The sequence below is a fragment of the Staurois parvus genome, unplaced genomic scaffold (genome assembly GCF_062004578.1).
Source record: "Staurois parvus isolate SC_StPar_1 unplaced genomic scaffold, SC_StPar_1.0 ptg000390l, whole genome shotgun sequence".
Taxonomy (NCBI): domain Eukaryota; kingdom Metazoa; phylum Chordata; class Amphibia; order Anura; family Ranidae; genus Staurois; species Staurois parvus.
In genome coordinates this window covers 12,388,309-12,416,205 of record NW_028318186.1, presented here as the reverse complement: position 1 = coordinate 12,416,205, position 27,897 = coordinate 12,388,309, and the positions used below count along the sequence as shown (strand labels likewise).

The 27,897-nt window shown below is 41.4% G+C and overlaps 1 protein-coding gene across 1 annotated transcript in view; it reads right to left on the bottom strand.

Annotated features, from left to right (window-relative positions):
* Positions 1–27,897, bottom strand: part of LOC149455698 (NACHT, LRR and PYD domains-containing protein 3-like) — a 44,943-nt gene that overhangs the window by 4,618 nt on the left and 12,428 nt on the right. Inside the window, exons 4-9 of the mRNA XM_089686100.1 lie at positions 24,023–24,088; positions 19,510–21,226; positions 15,410–15,574; positions 8,068–8,232; positions 6,196–6,360; positions 226–393 (exon numbers count right to left, since the gene is read on the bottom strand). Coding sequence (XP_089542226.1) covers positions 226–393; positions 6,196–6,360; positions 8,068–8,232; positions 15,410–15,574; positions 19,510–21,226; positions 24,023–24,088 — 2,446 coding nt within the window. The remainder of the gene's footprint in view (positions 1–225; positions 394–6,195; positions 6,361–8,067; positions 8,233–15,409; positions 15,575–19,509; positions 21,227–24,022; positions 24,089–27,897) is intronic.

Here is a 27,897-nt window from a genome sequence, read left to right as displayed (position 1 = left end):
AATAAAGCATAAAAGCAGCATATTTGGATGTTTACCATGCACAGGAAAACTAGAACGGCACCATACACATTGAACAGCAGGAGGTTCAGGAATGGTAATTGCTGGAGGCACAGCGCAAGCCTCATAGTGATTTATTCTTGTTCATTTATTTAGTGAATTGACCCAAATGGTTTGAAGGTAAATATGTCCACTGGCAGTATTTTTTGAGTCAGTCATCCTACTTACAGTAATTCCCATATTTTGCTTGCGGTTGTCAGAGCTGCCATCAGATCGCTGAAATGAGGACCCCCCAGATTGTTCTTAGACAGATGAAGTTTCTCCAGTGTGTGGTTATTTCTTACTCCAGATGCCAGGTGGGGGCAAGAACTGTCTGTCAGGTGATTGTTAAAAAAACTGTAAAATAGATAAATGTTACCAGAAGAAAACTTTAATTTATCTTCCTGGAGTTAATTTAATTATTCTCTAAATCAGAGTTTCTCAAACCTTCTAAACAAAGGGCCAGTTATATGTTTTTCAGACTTTAGTAGGTCCAGACTCAGTGGCTGGTGGGAGTACAAGAATGACCTAGAGCCTGTAGTCAGTGGGAGGAGGAATAGTGCACCATTGTTGGAGTCAGTGGAAGGAATAGTACCAAATCAATGGTATAAATGAGACGAATTATGGCCCATTTTATGTGTCAAAGTTAAAAATATTACCTCATCTTTGCTGTCAGTGGAAGTGAAAATATGCTCCATCATTGGTTTCAATGGGAGTTGTAGTGCTCCATCAATGATTTTAGTGGGAGGAATAGTTCTCCTTCTCAGCAAAGGATTAGTGCCCCATCAGTGTCAATGAGAGGAATAGTGACCTGTCATTGGTGTTCATGAGAAAATCAATGCCTCATTGTTAGTGTCAATGAAAGGAATATTGCCTCATTAAGGTCAGTGCCCCAAAGGCTGCTTAAAAGAAATCAAAGGGCCACTGTTTGTAGACCACTGCATTATATGAATGAAAATTATTTTCACTGAAAATAATATTTAAAGTTTGGTTCAAATTATTAATATGTAGGAAGCATTTTATTTTTGTTTCTTTGTCAGAGAAAACTCTAAAATGCTATAAATAGTACTACACCATAAAATATGGATAGATCCCACCACCCCAGACTCACACATTTCAAGTTTGGGAATTCTATTCTGCAACATATTTGGACATCCATGTAAATGCAAAAAACTTTCCTATTTGTGTGATCATGACCTGAACATATTGACAGCAGAAGCAGTGATGATTAAAAAAATTGCATTTCTAGAGACGTTGTGCTAAATTAATTTTCTATTCAGATTGACATTTTGGGGACATTAAAGAACAAAGGGAAGAGAAGAAAGCAGAAATACTTTTGACAAATGGACAAGGCAAGGAGGATGGATCAACCCGAAAAAGAATATATTGGGAGTCCATTTGTCTGCAGTTTGAAGTCTTAGTTACAAAGGGTGTTGAACTTTGTTCCAACTACCTCTAGCTATAAAAATTCCAAAGTATTTATAGGCATAGGTGGTACTCAGGATGACCTATAGCTAAGAAAGAGACTAATAGAATAAGCAAGAATGGGGTTGGTCCTTTGGGATTAAATGTACAGTAGATGCAAAGTTTCAGGTTGATGATTTGTCAGGTATTGATGTTTGAGAAGACTCTGCTTGCAATCGTGTTTCAATTGATCCCAAAGTAGTTCAATAGGGTTGAGGTCAAGGATCTAAACAGGTCACTCAAATTCATCCAAACTGAACTGGTCAATTCGTGTCTTTATGGAGCTTTTTGTACATGAGCACCAACATGCTGGACCAGAAAAAGACCTTTCCAAACTGTTACCAGGTTGAAAGTTCACAAGTGTCTAAAATGTTGTAGCTAAAATGTTGTAGTAATAAAATGTATGTCAAGCTAAAAAATGATATTCCGAAACTTACCAGGTTGGAAACTCACAAAGGTCTAAAATGTCTTGTTGTATGTATGCATGTTGTAGTGGTAAAATGTGCATGGGGAAAACCTTTCCCCAAGGATGTGGAAGGTTCTCATGACAGATGCCAGGCAGTTGGTCTGGGGAGGAGTCCTAGATGCCTTCAGTGCAGGTTACTTTGACAGAGGAAACCCTGCTTTCTATCAAAACTCTGGAACTCAGGGCAATTCAATTGTCTGTTCATCACTGGACCACTTAGTTGTGAGGTCAGACAGACAATTGGCCGTGGCTCGAAAAGGTACCAGAAGTCACACCACTCAAATGGAAGCAGACCTAATCCCCAAGGGTTCTCACAGGGAGCTCCCTGCTTCGTTTCACTATAGTTAGGTAGATTGAACAAGTCATAATTCAAGTTTATCGTTTAAAGCAGAAATTCTCAATCAGGGATACGCAGCAGAATTTTTTGGTATGTGAAAAATGGTGGAGAAAGGCTGTGGGGCAGATGTGACATGTCCTCTGAGCACATGATGCCTTCTGTAACATGCATAAAGAGGAAGCAGCAGCGAACTCTTCTTCCCAGGTTTGTACACTTCTTTTTTATTGTGCTGATTGACTGGGATAACTGACTGTGTCCTGCATCCAGAGTCCTCTGTGCTGTGACCATCAACTTTCATCTAATATCCAGTGTCCAGTGCCCAGCATCTAGAATCCTGTGTCTGAGTCCTGTGTCTCCAGAGTCTTTGAAACCCTGAACAATGGACTAAAGTCTTGAGTCTAGTACCCAGCATCTACAATCCTATGTCCAGAGACCTATGTCTATTACCAGAATCCTCTTTCCAGGTCCTGTGTCCAGAGTCTTTAGTCCAGTGTCCAGCACCCATCATCTAGAATCCTGTGTCCAGAGTCCTAGGTCCAGCATCTAGAATCCTGTGTCTAGAGTCCCATGTTCAGAGTTCTGAGTCCACAGTCTTTAGTAAAGTGTCCAGCACCCAGCATGTAGAATCCAGAGTCCCATGTACCACATTACTGCTAATAATTCCAGATACAACTTTATTCAGATAAAAGTCAGGAGGACAATCCAAAAAGTAGCCATGAGCCCCCCTTCATCAGGGATTGATTGTCAACAATGTGAAAAAAGTGAACTGGACTAGATTAAGTGTTTAATTATTTTGCAGTGTGATTACAAGCACAGGCCTTGTTAGCAGCTAGTTTGTCTCACATCCTCTGGCTCACAAACTCTGCCCACGTGCCATCTCGTAAGGATCAGAACTTCTTTTTTTTTTTACTACTATCTGGCACTCCGTTAACATGTTGCAGATGTTTCCTCACTTCCTGCCTGATGAAACCATTGCAACTGGGATAGGAAGTGATAGCAGCAATAGTCCTGGATAGCAGTTATGGGTAAGACATATTGTACATGCCTATTGTACTCTGAGAAACATTGTTTTGTACATGTGCAATGGCTACTATTTAACTTGTAAAATTCAAAAATACCCAGGTATATCCAATAGAGCAAATAAACAAATAAGCATGTGTACTCGAAAAAATAATAATATATTCATTAACTTGTAAAATATGAATGCAATTAGAAATAAGTAAGAAAACATTGAGTGCTTAGTTTTTTCCCTTATCTATGATTTCTTTCTTTTGTTATATGCATGGCTACACGTGTGTCTCCCTGAAGCACATGTAACACCCTGCTATGATTCAGGCTGTAGGATGTTAAAAGAGACACAAGGTGGTAGTGTCCTGCAACTCAGTATCACACACTCTAGTGAAAAGCTTTATGGGTATTCTAGGCTGCACCACCAGACTGTTCTGGATGGTTCTATATATTATGACAGCTCTATATACTGTAAGTGCCTGTGATAAATAAATAATACTTACCTAGGTGGATGCAGCATTGGTCTGAGGTTGCATCAGTCCCCCGAGGGCTCTAACACTTAGAGCTGAGTAATCAAAGACCGCCGATCACTGTGTTCTCAGTCTGCAGAGTGGTGACTGTCAATCACTGGCTCTCTTCTCTGATCCTCCAGTGTGCAGTGGGCTGGGGAGGGGACAGGATCGGTTTTAGCCTGCTGTCGGCTGAAGGGTTACAGGAGTGCGAAACAATCTGCAACCCTGTGATCCCCAGGTGAAGTATAGGCAAAAGAGCTTAGGTTATACTTCTCCTTTAAAGGGGAACAATAGGGGGTAGTAATAATGAGGCTCAGCCAGATGTTTTTACTGCCCCTCCCTTCCCCAACCACAAGCAAATGATAAATATATAAATGAGTCCTAATAGTTGGCTAAAACGCATAAAGCACAGTGCCTCCAATCATATTCATCTAGTAGCACAAAGTCATTTTAGGAACTATTGCTGAACTCCTCCATTCTTCCTACCACTCCATCCCCCACAGCTATTTCCTCCTGTACCACTATCCCCTCCCTCCTAGATTGTAAGCTCCAAGGAGCAAGGCCCTCGAACCCCTCATGTATTGAATTGTATTGTTACTGTACTGTCTCATGTACTGTCTCCCATTATAATGTACAGCGCTGAGCAAACTGTTGGTGCTATGTAAATCCTGTATAATAATAACTATTAAGAAAACATCTCTGAGCACATGGGAACAATCAAACCCCCAGTGATGATATCCTTTGGGGGAAAACAGCAGAACATAATCACACTGTACCTGTACTGCTTAGTATTTACATTTGCTTGGCTATAGACCCAGCATCTTCTGTCGGCTTGTGTTTCCGTTGGTCGGCCCACCCACCACCTGTAGAAATTCAGTATTCTTACATCTAGTCCTGGAGTCTAGTGCTGGTATTTTTTCTTGGCTTCTGTCTGGCTACCTCCTATCAGACCTGTAGAACAAACTCTAGGATAGTGCTTTAGATAGTGGGTGGATGGGTGGGCCAGCGGGCAGGGACTAGACCCAGGCAGATCTATTAATACTAAATCCTTACAGGTGATGGGCGGGCCGATGGTCAAGGACAGAGGCCAACAGAGGATGCATAAAATTCCGGGAGCAGATCTAAGAGTATTTAATCCTTAAAGGCAGTGGCTGGGCTGGGTGGCCGAGACAGAAGACAAAAGCTTTGGTCGTGTCACAGAGATAAAGGAAGAGCTGATGCTCCCTAAACACTGTGCCCAGGGCAGGTACGCATACTGCCCCCACTTGTCCCAGCCCAGAGTCTGGTCCTCATAGACAGTGAAGGAAATATCAAAAGACTGATGAACTCTCTTGGTCAGTCTTCTATCTCTTCCAATTAGCTCTTTGCAATGCATCCCAACAGATTGAACATGATGCTTCTCCCTGTCCCTCTTTGAATTTTGTTATTCAGGAACTGAAAATGGCCGATACTAAGGTAAATTCAGGCACTTACTCTGCTTAGCATTTAAAAAAATAAACTTAAGGATGTTTTCATGATTAGAAAGGTGTGTATTTTCCATCTGCTTGCAATCCAACTTTTAGCCCTGGTTCACACTGATGCGACTTGATATGCGATATAACCAATCAAATTGCATGACAAATCGCATCCAATGATTGGCAATGGAACCGTTCGGGAGTCACACTGATTTGAAAAGTAGTTCATCACTTCCTGTCATGAGGACACCATAGGAGGAACGTGTGCTGGGAATTGTGCGTTGGAATTTGTTGAAATTCTGAGACAGCTCTGCGGAATCTGGAGCAGTTCAGAGGAGCACTTTGCTTACAGAACCGTGACTTTGGAATCCTACCCCTAACTGGGAGGAGGAGAATCTGTTGCTGCATTCATAAAGGTGGAACCCACTTTTCTGTGACCGGACCAGCTTTATTTCCTTCCGGATTGAGGATCCATGAGCTTTGGATATATACTGCGTTTATATGTCTTCTTTCTGGTGAGTGCGTTTTTCAGCCACTTCCTCACGGATCACCAACATTGAATTCCCACTTGTCACTTGACACGTTTTCATGAACTGGACTTGCAGTGGACTCATATTTGTTTTATAAACACTACCCTCAGCGCTGCACTACTTTTTATGTTAAGTTCCTGTATTACTTTTGCCAATTTTGGTTTTGACTTGCATAGACATCTATGCATGAAGTCACACAGATGGCTATCAAGTCACACCTGAAGTCACACTGCCATCCAACTTTGAAATTGTGCAACTTCAAGTGAAGTTACACGATTTCAACGTCAGATCCAGTGTGAATACTTTATACATTTTTTGATCCCACAATATGCAACAAACAGAAGGTGTGCAGATAACAAGCTTTGTCAGTCAGTCATGTTATACTCACCATAACTCCTTTATCTGACTTGTTGTCACAGCTGCCATTAGATCACTGAAATGGGGACCCTCCAGACTGTTTCGAGACAAGTCAAGCTTCCACAATGTCTTGTTATGTCTTATTCCAGATGCCAGATGGAGGCAGGAACTGTCTGTCAGGTTATTATTATGCAAACTGTAGAAGAAGAGAAAAACGGTAATATGTATTTATGTCTAAAACGTTTTTTTTTTTTCAGTTTTGGCTATACTTGTAGTAGAGTCCAATTAGATGTTATGACCCAACTGGGGAGATTCATTTTCACCATTTGTCCATGTGACTTTTGCCATAAACACAGAAAGTGAGGGAAAAAAACTAAATTCTTACAGTTGTCATTGGAACAGAACCTATTAGTGACAGTGAGAATAGTGCCCCATTGTTGGTGTCAGTGAGAAGAAAAGTACCCCATTATTGGTGTCAGTGAGAAGAATAGTGCCCCATTGTTGGTGTCAGTGGGAGGAATAGTGCCACAACATTGGTGGCAGTGGAAGGAATAGGGACCCATCAATGCTTCAAGTGGGTGGAATAGAGCCCATAATTAATGCCAGTGTGAGGAACAGTTCCCCACCACAAGTGTTAGTGGGATGAAAAGAATGAGTTATAGTTTGTTTGGTGGTGGTAAATATAAAGTTGTTTAATTTTGATGCTACACCTGCGATATTCAGTGGGGTTGTTCAGTAAAGTTTCTACTGGATCCTTGTATAGGTCACAACCCAGAGTGGTATAGATTTGTATAAACTCATATCCATAACCTACAAGCCTTGGAGCTTGTCCGTCATATATTTACCATCAGGCCAACCTGTCTATAGGTACAGAAACGTAATGGTGAACACTGGGGTATATATGTAGAAAATTGGAAAGGGGTGAGGTACCAGAGGAAAAGGATTTTGTTTGAACTGTACAATGCCAAAATGTTGAGCAACCCTCTGGCCATAGAAGTCTATATTTCTGTCCAATCCAGTTCTGTCCCATGCGCATTTATAGGAGGCTCTGAGAGCAGTGGGAGCCACAGGCTCCTGATGCTGTCAGTTAATTATTCCTCCAAGGAGGAAGCGGGGGGGAGGTGTGGCTGAGCCATCCTGTGTGTTTGTCTATGGATGCACACAGCCATCCATACAAGTGCCGTCTCAATGGGCAGGTTGCTGAGGGGGCACTTGAAAAAGAGTAGGAGCCGAAAGTGGTGGACTCCAGAAGAGGTGGTAATTGATCATTGCACAGAGCAATGTTTATTATTTTAATAAACATTATTATTCCCTCCTAGATTGTAAGCTCGAAAGAGCAGGGCCATTGATCCCCTCATGTTTTGCATTGTATTGGTATTGTTCTGTCACATGTTCTGTCCCCCTTTGTAATGTACAGCGCTGAGCGAACTATTGGCGCTTTATGAATACTGTATAATAATAATAATAATAATGCAAAAAAAAAAAAGCTTTACAAATGCATTCTCTGAATTAAGGTAAAAAAACTCCCCAATATCTACCCTATCCACCTCCATACCTAAGCATTTACATGGCTCCTGTCACCACTCCAGCTCTGCCTCGGCTACAACCCCGCTCCTCCACTTATTAGTCTCACAGAACCACTGGTTGTCAGTCAAATTCCTGTGAGGAGGGAGCATGGGCTTGGCTTACTGGCACTGTGTGCTTCTATGGACACACACAGTCTGGCTCAGGAGCGCATGCGCAAGGGTGCCCCCATAGCACCCAGCTTGCAAAGCTGCTTTCGTGAAAGAAAATACATGTGTGATAAACTTCCAACATTTAGATAACGTGGAATACATTTATTGTATTACTTGTATATTTTGGATAGAGGTTTTCCAGAATATTATTTCATTGTTATACTCACTCCAATTCTTCTATCCGACTTGTTGACAGAGCTGCCATCAGATCACTGAACTGAGGACTCTCCAGATTGTTATCCGAAAGGTTCAGTATCCTCAGTGTCTGGTTATTTCTTATTCCAGATGCCAGGTGGGGGCAGGAACTGTCTGTCAGGTTGTTACCATTCAAACTGAAGAGAGCAACATTAATTGTTTAAATTATTTATATCACAAAAGAAGTTATTCGTCTATTTCATGAATAGAAAATGAAAACACTTAATTATAAATCTAACTCTAAGAAAAGTATTAAGTAATTATTAAGTATTATTAAAAGATTATTTTTCTCTTTGTGCGATTCCTAACAAGACAAATTCATAAAATGTTATACATTTTGTAGCATTATAGTCTATGAGTAGGTCAGGTCACCTCGATCTGGGCACCTTAATGCTGGCCCCATACATGGCAATTTTAAAACAAATTCAACCACTTTTATACACATCAAATGGATCAAGGCAACCTACCACCAAATGTTTTGATCATTCCTTGTTTTCAACTTATTGGCAGTGGGTCACCTTGATATGCTGTCATTTCTGCAAGCTGGAGGGAGTGGATTAAGGCGTAGCAAGTTAAAAAAGAAATATAGGTTTAAGATAGTTTATCCAGAGATCCCCTCCAAAAAATATCTTTCAACCCCCTGCAAATTACTGCAGCAGACTTAATAATCTAAATTCCCTCTTTACTAAATCCATGGTCACATGTTGTGTTGGGTCTCGAGTCTCTCTTTTCTGAACGGTAGAACAGGAGGGATTTTCTTTGGATGCCCACATTGCAGCCTGGTGACTCTTCTCATTGGCTCTATATCCACGTAGGGACCAGCGATCTGCTAGTATTTCGCTAGGCTTTGAGTGGTTATCCCGGGATCATATTTTCAGCTACAGGCATCATCCCTGTATTGTTTTTTTCAGCCAGTGATTGGCTTTCTTGTAAAAACAATCCTAATTAGCCACTGGATTGTTTTTACAAGCAGCGGGAGGGGGTGCCACGCTCCCACCTCCTTCAGTGACTCACTTGGGCTCACCTGTCCCACCGGGAGACCCGAGTGTTAAGCTGGAAGATTCACTGGCTGACCATAAAGGACTCCGATCATCTCTATGGTTTTAAAAAACAAAGCGGTGAGCATTTAATCAATTCCGGTTTCGCCACATGTAAACAAACCCTTAGTGGTTTGAAAAAAGCATTGGATCATATAGGTCTTGGTATGAGCCGAAGCTTTGAAGGGCAAAGGAGAGATCTGGGGTCTAATTGACCCCAGATGTCTCAGTACAGAGGACCTGTCACTGCCTATTGCTATCACATCATAATATAAATATCCCCAGTGATAACAATAAAAGTGATTAACAAAAATGTAAAGCGCCTTCATCCCCCCATGCTCACTCACAAAGGCAAACACATGCATTGGTCCCGCACGCATACGTAAACAGTAATCATACCACACATGTGTGGTATTAGATCAAGAGCAGTAATTCTAGAACAAGACCTCCTGTGGAAATCTAAAGTGGTAACCTGTAAAGGCTATTAAAGCGTCGCCTATAGATATTAAAATTTACGCCTTTCACAGGCGCACACAATTTTGACATGTTTGGTATCTATTTACTTGGCGTAAAACCATCTTTTCTACTTTAGCAAACAATTCTGGTTTTGTACATTAAAAGTAAAAAATTTTACTGTTTTTCAAAAAAAAAAATTGCTTTTGAAAAACCTCTATACAAATACCATATGACATAAAAAAAATTGCAATACCCACCATTTTCTTCTCTAGGGCCTCTGCTTTAAAAATATATGTTTGTGGGTCCTAAGTAATTTTCTAGAAAAAAAATACTGATTTCTACATGTAAACAAAAAGTCTCAGAAAAGTCTTGGTCTTCAAGTGGATACTGAAGGGGTGGTAAAAAGACCTGAAAACTCCAGTAATGGGTGGTAATGCCACAAAGAAGGGAGTCCACAAAATCCAGAAGGATCAAACTGCAGCAAATGTATTAAAGCTGTTCATTCCCAGAAGAGATGACATGAAGGGTCACATGAAAGTGAATTTAGGTAACTTAAATTTGGCTTTTCATTGGGTGGGAGACATGGGTGGGCTGCCAATTTTGCCTATGGATGAGCTTTAAACATTGTAAAGGACACTTAAATGTGGTGGTGCAAGACAAGTGCTGTTGGTTCAAAACAATGGATTATGAGGATGGTCTTTTTTTGGGTCGAGAAGGGTTGGGGCAGAAGATCCTGGCGCAGAAAAGGTATGTATGCAAATAAGGAGTTATCTTTATATTAGATAGGGTCACAGGGAGAGTTAGTATTAGGGCTAAGGTTACTGGAAAGCTTAATGTCAAGATTACAGGCAGGAGAGTGTGAGGGTTAGAGTAACAGGAAGAGGTATCGTTAGGATTTTAGGGAGAGCTAGTGCTAGCGAATCACTTCTTGTCTCCACCCTCTATCCACCTCCCAGTTCCATCCCTTTTTGATAACATAGAGCCAAGTATCATTTTGCGGTGCTTAGTAATTTGTATGGAATTTGTTAATAACAAGAAAAGTAGTCAATTAAATCACCCACAGCCAGCAGTAAAAGACCCTCCCCAGCAACAACAGATCTCCCCAACAATAATGGACTACAGCAACAATAGCCCCCTGGCAGCAACAACAGATTTCCCAGCAGACAGCATCAATAGACTCTCCAGCAGCTAGCAACAACAGATCCCTCCCTCAACAGTAGAGACCTTTCAGCAAAAATTAACCCCCCAACATGATAAGCTCCTCAGCAATAAAAGCCTCCCCCCAGTGGTGTATTTAGGTGTCGTGCTGCCCTAGGCAAAACAAAAATCGTCTGACAACACGTACACTAACCAACCCCCCCCCCTCATAGAGCCTGACAATGACCAACAATACCCCTGCCACCCATCTGGGAGAGCCTACTACTACCCCCCTCCGGTGGTAGATAGAAATACACCCATCTTCACAGCTTCGGACATCTCTGGGAATGAGAGTCAGGCTGTACATACACCATCAAGCAGCCCGCAGCCTCTCTCGGATCCCACCTGATTCCCATGGCACATTTGTCCCTTTTTTTGGGGGGAGGTGCTGCCCCCCTGAATAATGCTGCCCTAGGCAAGTGCCTTGTTTGCCTTGTGGTAAATACGCCCCTGGGTGCACCACATCATGTAGAATGGTGGTTCTATATTTTTAAATACTGTACATAGCGAGATGTCAATTTGGCACAAACTTTCTGTTAAATGATGGATTTTAAAATCTGCAATAAAATGTATGGCTTCTTAACATTTTTGTGGATCGGTTTGCAACTGATTGGTTGCTTTCAACATCCCATTAGAGGCATTTTGTAAATTATGACTGTTGCAGGGATGGTGGCAACCCTCACCCAAAACCGAAGGAGGCAATTTACATCTTCAAATCCTTCTCAGGCAAGGCTAATACTGCTGGAGGAGCATCCCATTCCAGTAAATTGACAGCTAAATCAGGAAGGTATGCTGTAGGGATTTAGAACATATGTGCAGAGCTTTCCAGATATTCTGCCCAGTCTGTATCAGGAATAGAGGTGCCAGTAAATTTTGGGATTAATATCAATGTGGGTCCATAAAGTATCATTACTATTCCTCTCATCATTTCTGCCGCTTAGGAAGATGGATCTGTCATCCTGTCTATTACAACAGGTGTAGGCAGGGCCTATCCAGTGTACCCAAGAATTACTATAAGTTAGCACACAAGTTTGCATGTCACTCACTTCTTCAGACAGAGGAGGTCACTGTTTATCCACAAGGCATTTTCCAATACTAACATACTAAGAGCTTACACTATATTGCCAAAAGTATTGGGACGCCTGCCTTTACAAGCACATCAACTTTAAAGGCATCCCAGTCTGTACAGTCCGTAGGGTTCAATATTAAGTTGGCCCACCCTTCGCTGCTATAACAGCTTCAACTTTTCTGGGAAGGCTGTCCACAAGGTTTAGGAGGGTGTCTATGGGAATGTTTGACCATTCTTCCAGAAGCGCGTTTGTGAGGTCAGGCACTGATGTTTGATGAGAAGGCCTGGCTCACAGTCTCCGCCCTAATTCATCCCAAAGGTGTTCTATGGGGTTGAGGTCAGGACTCTGTGCAGGCCAGTCAAGTTCCTCTGCCCCAAACTAACTCATCCATGTCTTTATGGACCTTACTTTGACATGGGTGCTCAGTCATGTTGGAACAGGAAGGAGCCATCCCCAAACTGTTCCCACAAAGTTGGGAGCATGAAATTGTCCAAAATGTCTTGGTATGCTGACACCTTAACAGTTCCCTTCACTGAAACTAAGGGGCCAAGCCCAACCCCTGAAAAACAACCCCACACCATAATCCCCCCTCCACCAAAATTTACACTTGGAACAATGCAGTCAGGCAAGTACCGTTCTCCTGGCAACTGCCAAACCCAGACATGTCCATTGGATTGCCAGACAGAGAAGCGTGATTCATCACTCCAGAGAACATATCTCCACTGCTTTAGAGTCCACATGAAGTTTGTAGGCCTTTAGCTATTGACTTTGCAGACAGTTGGCGACTTTTGCGCACTGTGTGCTTCAGCATGTGCTGACCCCCCTCTGTCATTTTACATGGCTGAGTTGCTGTAGTTCCTAATTGCTTCTACTTTGTTATAATCCCACTAATAGTTGACCATGGGATATTTAGTAGCAAGGAAATTTCACGGATTGGACTTATTGCACAGGTGGCAACTTATCACGGTACCACGCTTGAATTCACTGAGCTCCTGAGAGCAACCCATTCTTTCACAAATGTTTGGAGAAGCAGTCTGCATGCCTAAGTGCTTGAATTTATACACCTGCGGCCATGGAGGTGATTGGGACAATTGAATCCAATGATTTGGAGGGGTGTCCCAATACTTTTGGTAATATAGTGTATGGCAAGTCTGGTAGATAGGAAGGGAGAGATCATCTGAAAACCTCATCAACAGCACACATATATAATCTAGAGATCATTTCATCTGGACAGACGCCCATCATCTAGATATCTCACCTTCACATCATTGGACACACAGGTCCAGCATAGCTTGGAACACCTGAATCCAATGATTTGGAGGGGTGTCCCAATACTTTTGACAAAAAAATGTACATACCACAGAGTGCCAAAGGAGTACTTCCCTTGGAGGGGGCTATAATATTGCAGATACTTGTCTGCCAGTGGGACACTGCTTCAGAAGCCTGATAGAGCAGACACCCTGAAAGGGAACGCCTACTCTTTCTCTCTTTGACAAGCACCTCTCCCTAAAACTATTCCTACTCCCTTCCTATCCAGCGGGGCTCTGTTCCTATCTTACGAGTACACTGTGGGCACACTGAATTATGCCAAATCCCCCTTTGAAAAGACTTCTGTGTCAATATGGCCAACCAAATTCTGTAGGATTTAGGTATCTAATAAGATATGCTGTCCTACCCAAGATAGATGCTTGGAGTCCATAACAGGGGTCAATTATTCCTTAATTGGTTCATGCCAGCCTGATTTAATGACACAATGCCAACTAGAGGTTGAAGGAAATACTGCCATCTCCACCTGCCTACTATTACTAATCTGTTGCACTAGCACAGTCCTTTTGGCATATTTAGTATAAGATAGCATTTGGAATTTTGCTCTGTGTTCTGTTATAGGTAGACTTGTTAGAGATCTATTTTGCTAAATTGTTGCCATCCAGCAAGAGAGGTAAAGATCTTTTAAAGTGTTTCTAAAGGCTCAAGGCAGCCCCCCGCCCCCCTCTTATACAATCTTGATCCAGCGATGTGCATGAGAGTAGCAGCTCTCCAGGGTCACTCTCACCATATTGGCTCACACAGAAGCAGTTGCCATTGGCTTCTGCTGCTGTCAATCATAGCTAGTAAGCCAATGAAGAAAGAAGAGGGTGCAGGGCCGAGTTACACTCCTTGTATGAATGGACACACAGAGCGGGACGTGGAAGCGAGCCTGCTCGAGTGCCCCTATAGCAAGGCTCTTGCAAGCACTCAGCAGAGGGGAGGAGCCAGGACTGCCAGCAGAGGATAAAAAAACAAGAGGATTGGGGCTGCTCTGTGCAAAACCATTGCACAGAGCAGGTAAGTATAATATGATGCAAGAGAAGGGAGGAGGGGATACAAAGGGAGATAGATTTTTGAGATATGTCTAAGATATATATAATAATTTGTGTTTGGTATTAATTTACATATTTTGGTTATCTGATTTGTTAAGATGGTCATTGTTATATTTTGTAACCAGCATGATTTGTTGTTGTAGGTGCTATATTTAATATCTCCTGAAGAAGCCTTAAAATAGGCGAAACATGTTGAGAAATAATGCACCGGATATAGATTACTGAATAAGTATCACCAAGTTTGGATACTCTAATGTATATTTTTTTATATTTGTTAACTTTAAATGATTTAAATAAATGTTATATTTTTAGTTACAATTTTCTCATTAGTTTTGGCACCTTTAAAGTCCTGTTTACTTTCTTTTTCCAGTGAGGAGCTCATTCTCCTCCTCTCTCTCTCTCTTTGTATCCCCTTCTTCCTTCTCTTGCATTATGTTGCCAATTGGGATGTAGGTGCATTTGAGCTCCCTCTGAATTTTTGAATTCTTGTTTTTTTGTAAGTATAACATGCGTTTTTTTAATCTTTCCTTTAGAATTAATTTAATAAGGTCGCTTACCAGTTTTCTGTACTGTATTTACAGAAAGTTTAACATTTGTTACAGATACATCCTGTTTTATAATGAGCATGATAGATTTGCCCCAATCACTTCAATGTACCTTTTTTCTTCAATGGGTCCACATCAGTGTCCAATTTTTGGTGAATATTGTAAGGCACAGGGTAAGCTTTGTAAAATGTAAACATCTTTTACATGTATTTTCCAATTCTCTCTAGCTTTCTCTAGAATTGTTACATTTTATCTATTGTTACACAAAGGTGTGTATTTTCTCTCAGCTCCATCTAAAGGCCACAATATTTTACTACTGCGTATAATAAAACAACATTCAGAAGAAAAAATAGCCTAAAGAACATTTGGTTTTATCCAAGTTTCACAGAATGAATGTACATGCAGATTTGTTGGATGAATGACTATGCAAATTTCCTTATAAATAGAACCTTAAATGATGTCTTGGTGACTTAGACTTTGATAAGAGATGTTTATAATTACAAAAATGGAGGTTCTAGGCAGTGAATATAAGAGGTGTGCATATTAAAATAAATAATATTCCTATGTTTTCATAAGGCTGGAGCTGGTTTATGTGTTCTGGATGTAAATTCTCCCAGTAAATTGTCTCAGTCAGTCCTGTGATACTCACTGTAATTCCTCTATCTGGCTTGTTGTCAGAGCTGTCATCAGATCACTGAAATGAGGACCCTCCAGATTGTTCGCAGTCAAGACCAGGGTTCTCAATGTCTGGTTATTGCTTATTCCAGATGCCAGGCGGGGGCAGGAAATGTCTGTCAGGTCATTATCTTCCAAACTAAAAGAGAGAAGGATACCAGAAAATTGTTACATAGATTCCCCAGAAAATAATTGTATGAATCTCCATTTTGATCTATGACAATGGACAAATATGACCAATCTGTATTAATTTCTGCTGCATTTATCCTAATTTGAGGTGACCTAATCTGTTCAATGATGGTAAAAATATGGACATCTTCAATGTGTTCACTTTATGGTGTTTATGTTGTGTTTTCTCTCTATGGGCTCCATTCACAGAAGCAGATTACATGTTGTATTTAGGTATCCAGACACATTTTGCTTAAATATCACATGTGATCCTGAAATTGTCAATTCACTATACTGTTTTGCACTATTCATTGCAAAACATTACAAAGAATATAACAGAATATGCAAAAAGGAAATAAATGCTGCTAAAATTGAAAATGAACAACAGATTGCCAAAGATAACAGGCCCAACCCCAAAAAATTCTTCAAATATATTAATAGTAAAAAGGTTTGGTCTGAGCATGTTGGCCCTTTACAAAATAATCTAGAGTGGGTGACTGGGGACAAAGACAAGGCAAATTTATTAAATACCTTCTTCAGCTCTGTATATACAAAGGAGCATGGGGGAGCTCTTGTCCATAATAAGCATGGTATTGACACAGCTCCAGATGATGCACATTGGCACACAAATTATATGATCCAAAAATATTTAGACAGTATAAAGGTGAATAAAGCACGTGGACCAGATGGCATACACCCACGGGCCCTTAGAGCTCTGTCATTTCAAAGACATTGTTTCTAATTTTTAGGGACTCTTTAATGACTGGCATAGTACCACTGGATTGGCATAAGGCCAATGTGGTGCCAATTTTTAAAAAGGGGTTAAAATCTTTACCAAGTAACTATAGACCTGTTAGTTTAACTTCTATAGTTGGGAAGATACTGGAGAGTTTAATAAAAAACCACATAGATGAGTTCTTGCTGGAAAATAATATTTTATACAACAGACAGCATGGATTCATGAAAGACAGAAGTTGTCTAACAAATCTGATTTCTTTTTATGAGGAGGTGAGCAAAACCTTGGACAGAGGGGTGGTGGTGGACGTGGTATACTTGGACAGAGGGGGGGCGGTGGACGTGGTATACTTGGATTTTGCAAAAGCGTTTGACACAGTTCCCCACACATGGCTAATGTGTAAGGTAAAATCTGTGGGCTTGGAAAAATCCGTATGTAAATAGATAGAAAACTGGCTAAAAGATGGTATTCAGAGAGTAGTGGTTAATGATTCATACTCTGCATGGTCTAGGGTTGTCAATGCTGTACCCCAAGGTTCAGTGTTGGGACCCTTACTTTTTAATATATTTACAAACGATATAGGGTCTGGGATTAAAAATCCCATTTCAGTCTTTGCAAATGACACCAAGCTGTGCAGTGGAATAACGTCCTTACTGGATGTCTTCAATTTACAAGCCAACCTCATTGCACTGTTTATTTGGGCAACTATGTGGCAAATGAGGTTTAATGTTGATAAATGTAAGATTCTGCACTTGGAGGCTAAGAATATGCATGCATCATACATACTAGGGGGGTACAACTGGGGGAATCAATGGTGGAGAAGGATCTGGGGGTTCTGGTAGATCAAAAGCTTACTAATGGCATGCAAAGCCAAGCTGTGGTTTCTAAAGGGAGCAAAATCCTCTCTTGTATTAAGAGGTATAGACTCCAGAGAAAGAGATATCATATTAACCTGGTACAAATCATTAGTAAGACCTCATCTGGAAAATGCAGTTCAGTTTTGGGCACCAATTCACAAAAAGAACATTGGGGAACTGGAGAAAGTACAGACAAGGGCAACCAAACTTATAAGAGGCATGGAGGAGCTCAGCTATGAGGAACGATCAGAGGAACTGAATTTATTCTCTCTTGAGAAGAGGAGATTAAGGGGGGATATGATCTCCATGTATAAATACATCAGTGGTTCAAATAGTGAACTCAGTGTAGAGCTATTCACCCTGAGGTCATCACAGAGGACAAGGGGGCACTCTTTACGTCTGGAGGAAAAGAAATTTAATCTCAAAACACGGAAAGGTTTCTTCACAGTGAGAGCTGTGAAAATGTGTAATAGACTCCCTCAAGAGTTGGTTCTGGCCAGCTCAGTGGATTGCTTTAAAAAAGGCCTGGATTCTTTCTTAGATGCACAGAATATAACTGGATACTAACATTAGGTAAAGTTGATCCAGGGAATATCCGATTGCCTCTCGGGGGATCAGGAAGGAATTTTTTTCCCTGCAGGAGCAAATTGGATCATGCTTTGCTGGGTTTTTTTACCTTCCTCTGGATCAACTGTGGGTATAGGATTATAACTTTTTTTTTTTTTAATGGTTGAACTGGATGGACTTTTGTTTTTTTTCAGCCAGACTAACTGTAACCTGAAGAACATGCAGGGCATAAAATCATGCTTGTGGCTATCAATAATTCAGTTCAATCGGTACTGCAGGATATATATACATGCCCCAGGGCCCATATAACAAATTAGTAATCTTCATCATGTGGAAATACTAAATTGGGAGAGATTTCCCCCTGCGAGATAGATATCACAGGAGTGGTCCCACGATCACCGACAGTAATCCAAAAATTGGAACTAGAGGGGATCAAAAATGCTGAAGGGATGATGGTTGACATATAGTACATATGAAGTATAACTAGTTATCCCAATCCAATGTTAACTTGATATAAAGTCACTGTTTGACCAGGTGATATATTGTCACATGAATAGCACCGGCACTAGTCCGCAGACACTGAGAGCGACCCATTCTTTCACAAATGTTTGTAGAAGCAGTCTGCATGCCTAGACACTCGATTTTATACACCCGTGGCCATGGAGGTGATTGGAACACCTAAATCCAATGATTTAGAGGAGTGTCCCAATACTTTTAGCAATATAGTGTGTGTATATTTATATATCAAATATATATATATTATATACTGTATATATATTCCCTCACCTGACACATGAGAGTAGGCAGATAACCCAGGACCACTTCTAAAGGGTGGTCACTGGGTATGAAATAACTGACATTCATCCACTATGTGTAATATAAAAAGTCAACAAATTTATTTCACTAAATCTAAGCAGAATTTAAAAAATGTGTTCATTGTTGCAGTATATTAGTCGAAAAGAAGAAAACCAAGCCAGCGGCATCTCATTTGTTTGGGTTTTTTTCTCATCCCACAATTTCTGAATTATGCTGGCCATACACGGTTAGAAAGTTGTTCAAAAAAGCATTTGATACTCTTGATCTTTCAACTTTCAAAATGTTAGTGGGCTAATTTCGATTATTGAAAAGCAATGTTTAATGGAAAAAAAAAATGAACTGTCATGTTGGATTTTTTGAGCCTAAATGATCGATTTTCTAAACATTAGTAGTTCGAAAAAATCTATAGCACATGTGGGTGTTAAAATGTAAGCCCGTAAGTATATTCAATCGACAAAAAACATTTATGTTGTTATCGACTGCTAATATGTGAATAATTAGGGGAAATATATTAATACAATGATGGTGTTATTGCATGCACTTTCAACAGATCTTTATAAATCTGACTGGTTTTTTGAACAATTTTCTAACTGTGTATGGCCAGCATTACAGTGAAACCCTCAAGGTCACACTGGAAAAAAACCATTGGTGCCTTTATACATAGTCTGAGTTGGTTTCTTTGTGCATCCTGAACATGTCACAGCAGAGAAACTGAAGCCACTGGGGTAAGGCCATCAATGCTGTTTGCATTTCAGATCAACAATTATTATATTGTTTTCTGCTGCCTCTACACATCCATTGTTTATTTATTAATTTTAGGATACATATTTAACACCAAAATGTGTTTTGATTACAAAAATAGTGTTATCTGAAGTGTTCACATAATTATATATGATGACTGCACAAAAGATACACCATATTTCACATTACCTTAAAGTCTTGCTAGTGCGTAGACCTGGTATAAGTTTTTTCAATCCTTCACTCTGAATATTACATTTACTTAGGTTTACGTCTTCTGTCTCACTGCAGCACTGAATGATAAAAGACAGCACAGAGCAGTCCAGAGGACTGAGGGGAACACCAGAAAAGTCAATTTTGTTTGACCCAATACACTGTGACACAAGGAATGTATTCCTGCTCTCAAAAAGAAAGTAGAACACATTAAGAAGCAGTCTCTTGTCTACTATAGATTTGTCAAGACTTTGTTCTTTTGTAGTATTCTTCTGGATCCAGGTGACAACATCTTTGGCAGCCTGAGTAGACAATTCTCCCACATGAGACTTTAACATGGATCTAGTAGAAGAGTCTGAGAGACCGCAGAGAAAACGGAGAAAAATTTCAGCACGCCCATCTTTGTAAGATTCAGCCTTATCAAGTGCTTCCTGTAATCTGTCAGGATTATAGTTAATAAAATAAACCAATGCAGCGAAAAACTCCTGAAGAGTGAGATGTAAGAAGGTGAAATCCACATCAGGAGGCTGACCAGATTCCATCATGAAACATGAAAAGAGATGTTTATTAGTTCTCACACTGAATGAGTCCAGATAACGCTTATCAAATACAATTATGTGATTCATGACTCCATATTCTGCCATCCATCCAATAGATGTCAGCAGTTCCTGGACAGTGTGACCACCATCTTTATTCTGGTTGTGGTTGGCCAGAATGTTGGAGACAAAGGTCACAAAGAGTTGTGTCACTGTTTTGGGCAATGATGTCATCAGCTGATCAGAGTTTGTTGGTTGGGCACTAAAGCACATTGACAGCACTGTACAGACGATCCAGCAGTATGATGGGATGTAACAGAAAGTGTACAGTGTGTCATTTTCTTGCACATGATGAAAAGCCTTCTCTACCAATTCCTTATTTCCAAAGAAATTTTCAAAATAGATCAGTCTGTTTCCGGGGAGAAATCCCATTATTTCAGCTATTCTCTGAAAAACACCAGTATCAACTGATACCAGTCTGGCTGGGCGGCTGGTTATCAGCATGGAGCAACCCTTAAGAAGATTCTGTTTTACCAGATTAGACACAATAGTGCTAATATCTTTCCTCCATTTTGGATTGGTGCACAGTGTGCTTGATCTGAAATCTATTTGGTGAACACTTTCATCTAAGCCATCAAACAGAAAAAGAAGATTCTCTGGATGTTGTAAAATATCTCCAATCTGATTCCCCAGATATGGGTATTTATGAAGAATCATCTCCTCCAAACTGACCTCTCCCAGTTTATTAAGGTCCCGGAATCTGAAAAGGAAGACAAAAGCAAATCTCTGGTAGAGTTTTCCAGTCACCCAGTCAAAGACAAACTTCTGCATTAGTGTGGTCTTCCCTATTCCTGGAACACCGCTCACCATTACTGCATGTGGTACACATTGTGACTTGTGGTTCCAGCGGAACAGCTTGTTGTAGGAAATATGTTCCAGTCCAGTTTGTTTTTCCTTCAAGAGTTTCTCAAGTTTTACTCCAGTCTGTATTAGCTCATTCTGTGGACGCAGCCTGAACTGATCAGTGGAGACTACAATCAGGTTCACAAAACGCTCATTGATGAAGAATCTTTGTGGTTCCATAGTAGTTCCTGGGGGTCTATGCTCTGCTAGAGTCTGAGTCTTCTCCATCAGATGTTGTTTATGCTTTTCCTGAATTTCTGGGAATATATTAGAAAATATTTTATGACTCAGACTAAAGAAGAAATTGGAAATGGAGTAGTTGATATAAAATTAAAGTGTAACTATAGGCAAAATAAAAATGACATCACTGTCATTATCATTAATACATAATATACTTTTATTACCTATTGATCTTGCCACTAACTCCACTATTTGTCTATTAACAGTAGCAAGCTAACTTGTCCAGCAAAAGGACACTTACATTTATTACATTTACAGGAAGTCCCTGTCTCAGCTGCCAAATGGTCCGAGCAGCTGTCAGTTAGGGATGAGCTCCTGGTTGAGTCTAAACATGGGTCTTGCTTGTTCAGAGTTTTGATGAATGACCAAACCAAATGGGTGTGGCCAAACCAAATGGGTGTTCAGCCAAGTTGGACCTCCAATTGATATTTTTAGCCTAAAGTGAATAGAATTTTCTGGCATAACAAAAAACATTGTTTGGGATGTCTGCTAATGTATAGATCCCAATCACAAGCTGGTTTAGGTGTGCCTAACTGTTTGAAATATTATTTAGCTGCTAGGTTGATTTAGTTGGCATAATAGTATGCCACCCCCTCCCCCCCATATATCATGGCTTGGGCTCGAACATATTTCAGTTGAACCTTTTTACCTTCCAGGTCTCCTATACTCTATACGCCTGAAGGATATTGCCTCACTGAATGGGGTAGTGTGCCAATCCCTATACCTATAGTCACTCTACAAAGTGCAATATAGGTTACTCCCCCTTCCCCCCGGTTAACCTCCTAATTAGGTGAGCCTACATTATCACCTGCATTAACTTCCAGGTCGGAGTTTGCTGAATGGAAGGACCAAGGCTTGGTGATTTTAGACTCTTCCCAGGAGTTGCCCTTTAACTCCTCTTCTTTTTTACAACAACGCTATGCTCTCCCTCATTCTGAATTTTATAAATATTTGCAGATTAGACATTTTTATTCTGCCTATCGCTCTTCATAGGGGGGAGATGCAAGAGGAGTTTTTAAAAGATTATGTGGTGATACCTCTAGAGACAAAAAAATTATTTCAGTTATTTATAAGTATCTCAATGAGCAGGACACTCCTGCCAAGTCCTCCGCAGTGCTGAGCTGGGAAGCGGAGACAGGCCAGGAAATTTCCTCAGAGGACTGGCTGGATATGATCTCAAATATGCATAAAGACACACGCTCTATAGCAATTACAGAGACTGTTATCAACTTCATACTAGATGGTTGCTAGGATAGAGGTACACATTTCCATGCCTTCTGGAGCTGCAGATCTCTTTGGGTACTTTGGTAACAGGCATCAGTCAAGATGTCCCCAATCACTGGTACTCCAATAACTTTAACATACAAAATGTGTTTATTGTTTGCTGAGCTGCCAGAGGTACCACCCCCTTGCCAAAAATTGGCACATTTAATTTAGTGCCATTCATTGGGCTACTGCCCTTAACTGGTGCTTTCTCTCTCTGTATCCTGGTCTCAGATATGTCATTGTATGAAGGCGATAAAACGCATGGAAAGGGTCCATCATGCAGTTATGGACAATATGCATATCTTTAACCGTAAATAAGAATCTTGGTCATCCTATAACCTACTCATGCTATAACCTAATAGGTATTACTTTATAAATAATTTGGTATTCCTAGGCAGTTCTAGAATACATTCCAGATTGCTTACTTTTGCTCCAGTAACTTTTCTAAAGAGATATACAAGGCCGTATAGTAATAAATATTTTGGTAGCCTATTGTTGTTATAACTGTATTATATATTGTCCCTATACTTTTTATTTCATTTTTTTTAATTTCTGTACAAAGAATTGGATTGTGCCTACCTGCACTATGTATTTCTGACATCTTGTAAGATCTCAATTCAACGTATATGTTTTTATACATTAATAAAAATGTTGGTAAACAATTGATACTTTTAGCTACAGACTCCACTCTGCTACAGCCACAGAAACCCTTTCCTCCATACCAGGGACGGACTGACAACTCATGGGGCCCCGGGCAATAGGGGATCATGGGGCCCCTGTGTCCTTGCCCAAATTCAAAAAAGCTGATAAAAAAGGTACCAGGGGTATTTCATGGGGCCCTCTACTGACCCCGGGCCCTCGGGCAGTGCCCGAGTGCTCGAATGGTCAGTCCGCCCCTGCTCCATACACACATGCTCCAATATACTGAAACCCCAAAAGTAATTTTAGAAGAACAAATTAAGGTAACATTAGAAGGAAGTAAAGTTAGGCATATATTTAAAAAAAAAAAAAACACACCAATTTGGTTGGGTTGGTTAGTCTGTCATATGTTTGAAACATACATTTTTCTATTGTAGTTGTATTTGCTTCTTACTCACTATGCTCTGCTTCCATTATATTCCAATAACAATTATAGTACTTAAAAAAAACACCTAAAGAAGAAATATATGAGCTGCATTGCTATTCTCTTTTGAAAAAGTTAAATTCCTTGTCAGGTACAGTAATACTTTAATAATAAAAGGTATTAGTACATGATGACATTCGAATTCCTTGAGTCGGTGACTCAAAACATATTGATTCCTAGGCCTGATAATGACAGACAGCACTTAGCTTTTTCAATAGAAAGCTACGCATTCTTTCAATGGCAGGTTTCTCATATTCACAACACAGAGTAAACAGACTGCATTCTATCTAAGCACAGCATCAAAAATGTTGGCACATAGCCACAAAGCTACACAAGTTATGTGTCTGCTCTCACAACCTTAAAAAAATAAAGTTGAAAAGTGAGTATCAGTTAAACTTATATATAATCTTTATATTTTATTTACCTTTCAACTCTGGAGTCAATGAGTGTCCATGTTCATCCAGCAAAATCTGCTCCACCAGACATTCACCTATAGATAAAAGTAACAACATAAATCAACCTGAAGCTGATCTTTCACATGAACAAAGCCACACATTTTTCTTTCACCCGCCAGAGTTGTTTTTGTGTTTTTTGTACACATTACAAAATAATTATAGGCCAGAAGATACATAAAACTCCAAACATTATATATTTTCTAGATGCAGACACCCTATACAATAAAATTGCGGTAGTTTCAGTTTATGTCAAACAACATTATTATTATTATTATTATTATACAGGATTTATATAGAGCCAACAGTTTACACAGCACTTTACAAAATGAAGGTAAACATTACAGTTACAATAAAATTTGGTACAAGAGGAAACAGAGGGCCCTGCTCCTTAGAGCTTACAATCTAGGAGGAAGGGTTGAGTGACACAAAAGGTAATAGCTGTGGGGGGATGAGCTGATGGAGGAAATAAAATGCAGTTTACTAGTTAGAAGCAGGATAGGCTTTTTTAAAAAAGAAAGGCTTTCAGGGATCGTCTAAAAGGTGGATAGATTAGGAGATACCAAAAAAATGATTAATATATGTCGCGCTCCCAATCTGAGTGAAAATATAAAAAATATATATAAATCAGCTCAATAAATCCCTAAAACATAATCTAAATAATAATCCCAAAAAAACATCTTAATGATCAAATCCAAAAACAAGGTAATCAAAAAACAAAAAACTATGTGATCAAATAAATATATAGTAACTATAAAAATAAATATTGAATAATGCAAAGAAGTCTCTGTTGAAATGAGGTGACAACTTCCAGTGATGTGATTCAAATAAAATATAAATTTCCGGTGATTCCTTAGTGTGATTAAGTTGTGCGCTCACATCCTTATTAGCCTATGATAGGCTTACTGTGCTTTTTGTTCAATTATGGAACTTTCGAAACCTTTGTTGCATCATATGAAGGGTGGTGGTGTCAGGGAGCGAGGAGCCAGACACACAAGGAGGTGCAATGAAAGGTAGGTTTATTTACACAGAAACAAGACCAGAGTCTGCAAATCCGACAGCAACAGCGGATGAATTGGTAGGACAGAAGTTCTCCTGCCGAGGTCGTCTTCCAGGATAATCAAGTCGAGAACCAGCGGGAATCGTAGCCAAAGCTGGGGTCAGAAGCCAGGACGAATGGTCGCCAGAGCCGGGGTCAGAAGCCAGGAGGAGTTTTTGCCAAAGCCGAGTCGGTATCCAGTAGAGCAATGAGTTAACTGAACAGGAGCTGGCTGCTGTGCAACAGGCAGGACACAAATGGAATGGACAGCTACAAACAGCAGACTTAACTGCGATAAGCCGCCACCTTCTGGGAGGAGCCACAGAGGGCTGAAAGCATAATGGATCCCACAATGCATTGCAGACACCTAAGATGGATGCCAGCACATGGAGCAGCACAAGCCGTGAGGAAAGGTAGGACCTTGACAGTACCTGCTCCTCAATGGCCCCTCCCCCTCCTCGGCTCAACATAAGGCTTCTGGGGAAAGCGGGCGTGAAAAGCGTAGAGGAGGGCAGGAGCATGAACATCCACGGAAGGAACCCAGGAATGCTCCTCGGGACCATAACCACACCAATGGACCAGGAACTGCACCCGACCGCGGACCAACCGAGAGTCCAGGATGCGGCTCACCTCATACTCCTCATGACTGTAGACCCGGATCGGATGGGGCCGAGGCAGTGAGGCAGTAAAGTGATTGCAGACCAGAGACTTCAACAGGGATACATGGAAGACATTGGAGATACGCATCACAGAAGGAAGAGCAAGGGCATAGGCAACCGGGTTCACGCTGCGGATGATGCGGAAAGGACCAACAAAACGGGGGGCCAGTTTCAGTGCAGGCACCCGAAGATTGAGGTTGCGAGTGGACAACCACACCCGATCTCCGACCCGGTATGAAGGAGCGGGCAACCTTCTACGATCAGCCTGGAGCTTCTGGCACTGTGCTGACTCCTTCAAGGACCTCTGGATCTGCCCCCACGAGGAGCGCTGGGCAACATGGTGGTTATCCACAGCCGGAATGTCCTGTGGCGAGAACAACTCAGGCAATACAGCGGGTTGGAACGCATAGTTGGCCATGAAGGGAGACATCCCGGAGGAGGAGTTGACAGCCGAGTTCCTCGCAAACTCTGCCCATGGCAGGAGATCGACCCAATTGTCCTGATGGTCCGATATATAGCAACGAAGGAATTGTTCCAGGGCCTGGCTCCCACGGTCCGAGACAATCACCTTGGGCAACCCATGCAAGCGAAAGATCTCCCCGGCGAAAACCATAGCCAGTTCTTGTGCAGTCGGCAATTTCTTGAACGGAACACAATGGCACATCTTGGAAAAACGATCAATGACCATAAGAATGACCATATGGCCTTGAGACGAGACACAGGAAGATCCACAATAAAATCCATGCCCAGGTGTGACCAGGGACACTCCCCATTGGGAATGGGTTGCAGAAGACCCAATGGAAGATGCCGAGGAGATTTATTCTGGGCACAGACCGAACATGCCACTACATATGAGGCGATGTCAGAATCGGGAGATGGCCACCAGAATAACCGAGAAATGATCCAGGACAACTGGTTCCTCCCTGGATAACCGGCAGTCTTGGAGTTATGGTAGGTACGCAGCAAGCGGGTACGCAATCCCTCAGGTACGAAACATCTTCCAGCCGGTCTCTCAGGGGGAGCGATAGTTTGAGCCGCCAAAATCTGCTCCCCAAGAGGAGAAGTCAGGTTGGTACGAATGGCAGCCAGGATCTGGTTTGGAGGAATGACCGAGGGCGGCTCAGTGTCCTCCCTGGACAGCTCAGAGTATTGCCGCGACAAGGCATCAGCCCTGACATTCTTGGAGCCAGGCAAATAGGAGACCACATAGTTAAAACACGACAAGAACAGAGCCCATCTGGCCTGACGGGGCATCAATCTCTTAGCCTCCGAGAGATACGTCAGGTTCTTGTGGTCAGTGAGAATGAGAACCGGAACCACCGAACCCTCAAGCAGGTGCCTCCATTTCTTGAGAGCCAGAATAATGGCCAACAACTCCCTGTCTCCAATCTGGTAGTTGCACTCTGCGGAGGAAAGCTTCCTGGAGTAGAACCCACAAGGAAGTAGGGGTTTCTCGGGTGACCGACGCTAAGATAAGAGGGCGCCTACTCCCATCTCAGATGCATCAACCTCGAGGACAAAAGGCAATCCAGGATTGGGATGAGACAGAATTGAAGCCAAAGCGAAGGTGGATTTCAATGCCTCGAAAGCTAAGATGGCCTCGGGTGGCCACTCGTGAGGATTATTGCCCTTCTTGGTCAGATCTGAGAGAGGCTTGGTCAGCGTGGAGAAGTTCCCGATAAACTTCCGATAATAGTTGGCGAATCCCAGAAAGCGCTGAATGGACCGAAGACCACTGGGACGAGGACACTGCAGAACCGCCGAAACCTTCTCAGGGTCCATGGAAAAACCCACCGCGGAAATGATGTAGCCCAAAAAGGCAACCTGGGATCGGTGAAATTCACACTTCTCGAGCTTACAGAAGAGCTCGTTCTCACACAACCGTTGCAGCACCCGCTTGACATCCTGGATGTAAGACTCCATAGACGCAGAGTAAACCAGGATGTCGTCCAAGTAAACCACCACGCACTGCTGCAACAAGTCACGAAAAACATCATTAAAAAACTCCTGAAAGACCGCGGGTGCATTACACAACCCAAAGGGCATAACCAGGTATTCATAGTGGCCGGTTCTGGTGTTGAACGCGGTCTTCCACTCGTCACCCTCCTTGATCCGTACGAGGTTGTACGCAGCCCTAAGGTCGAGTTTA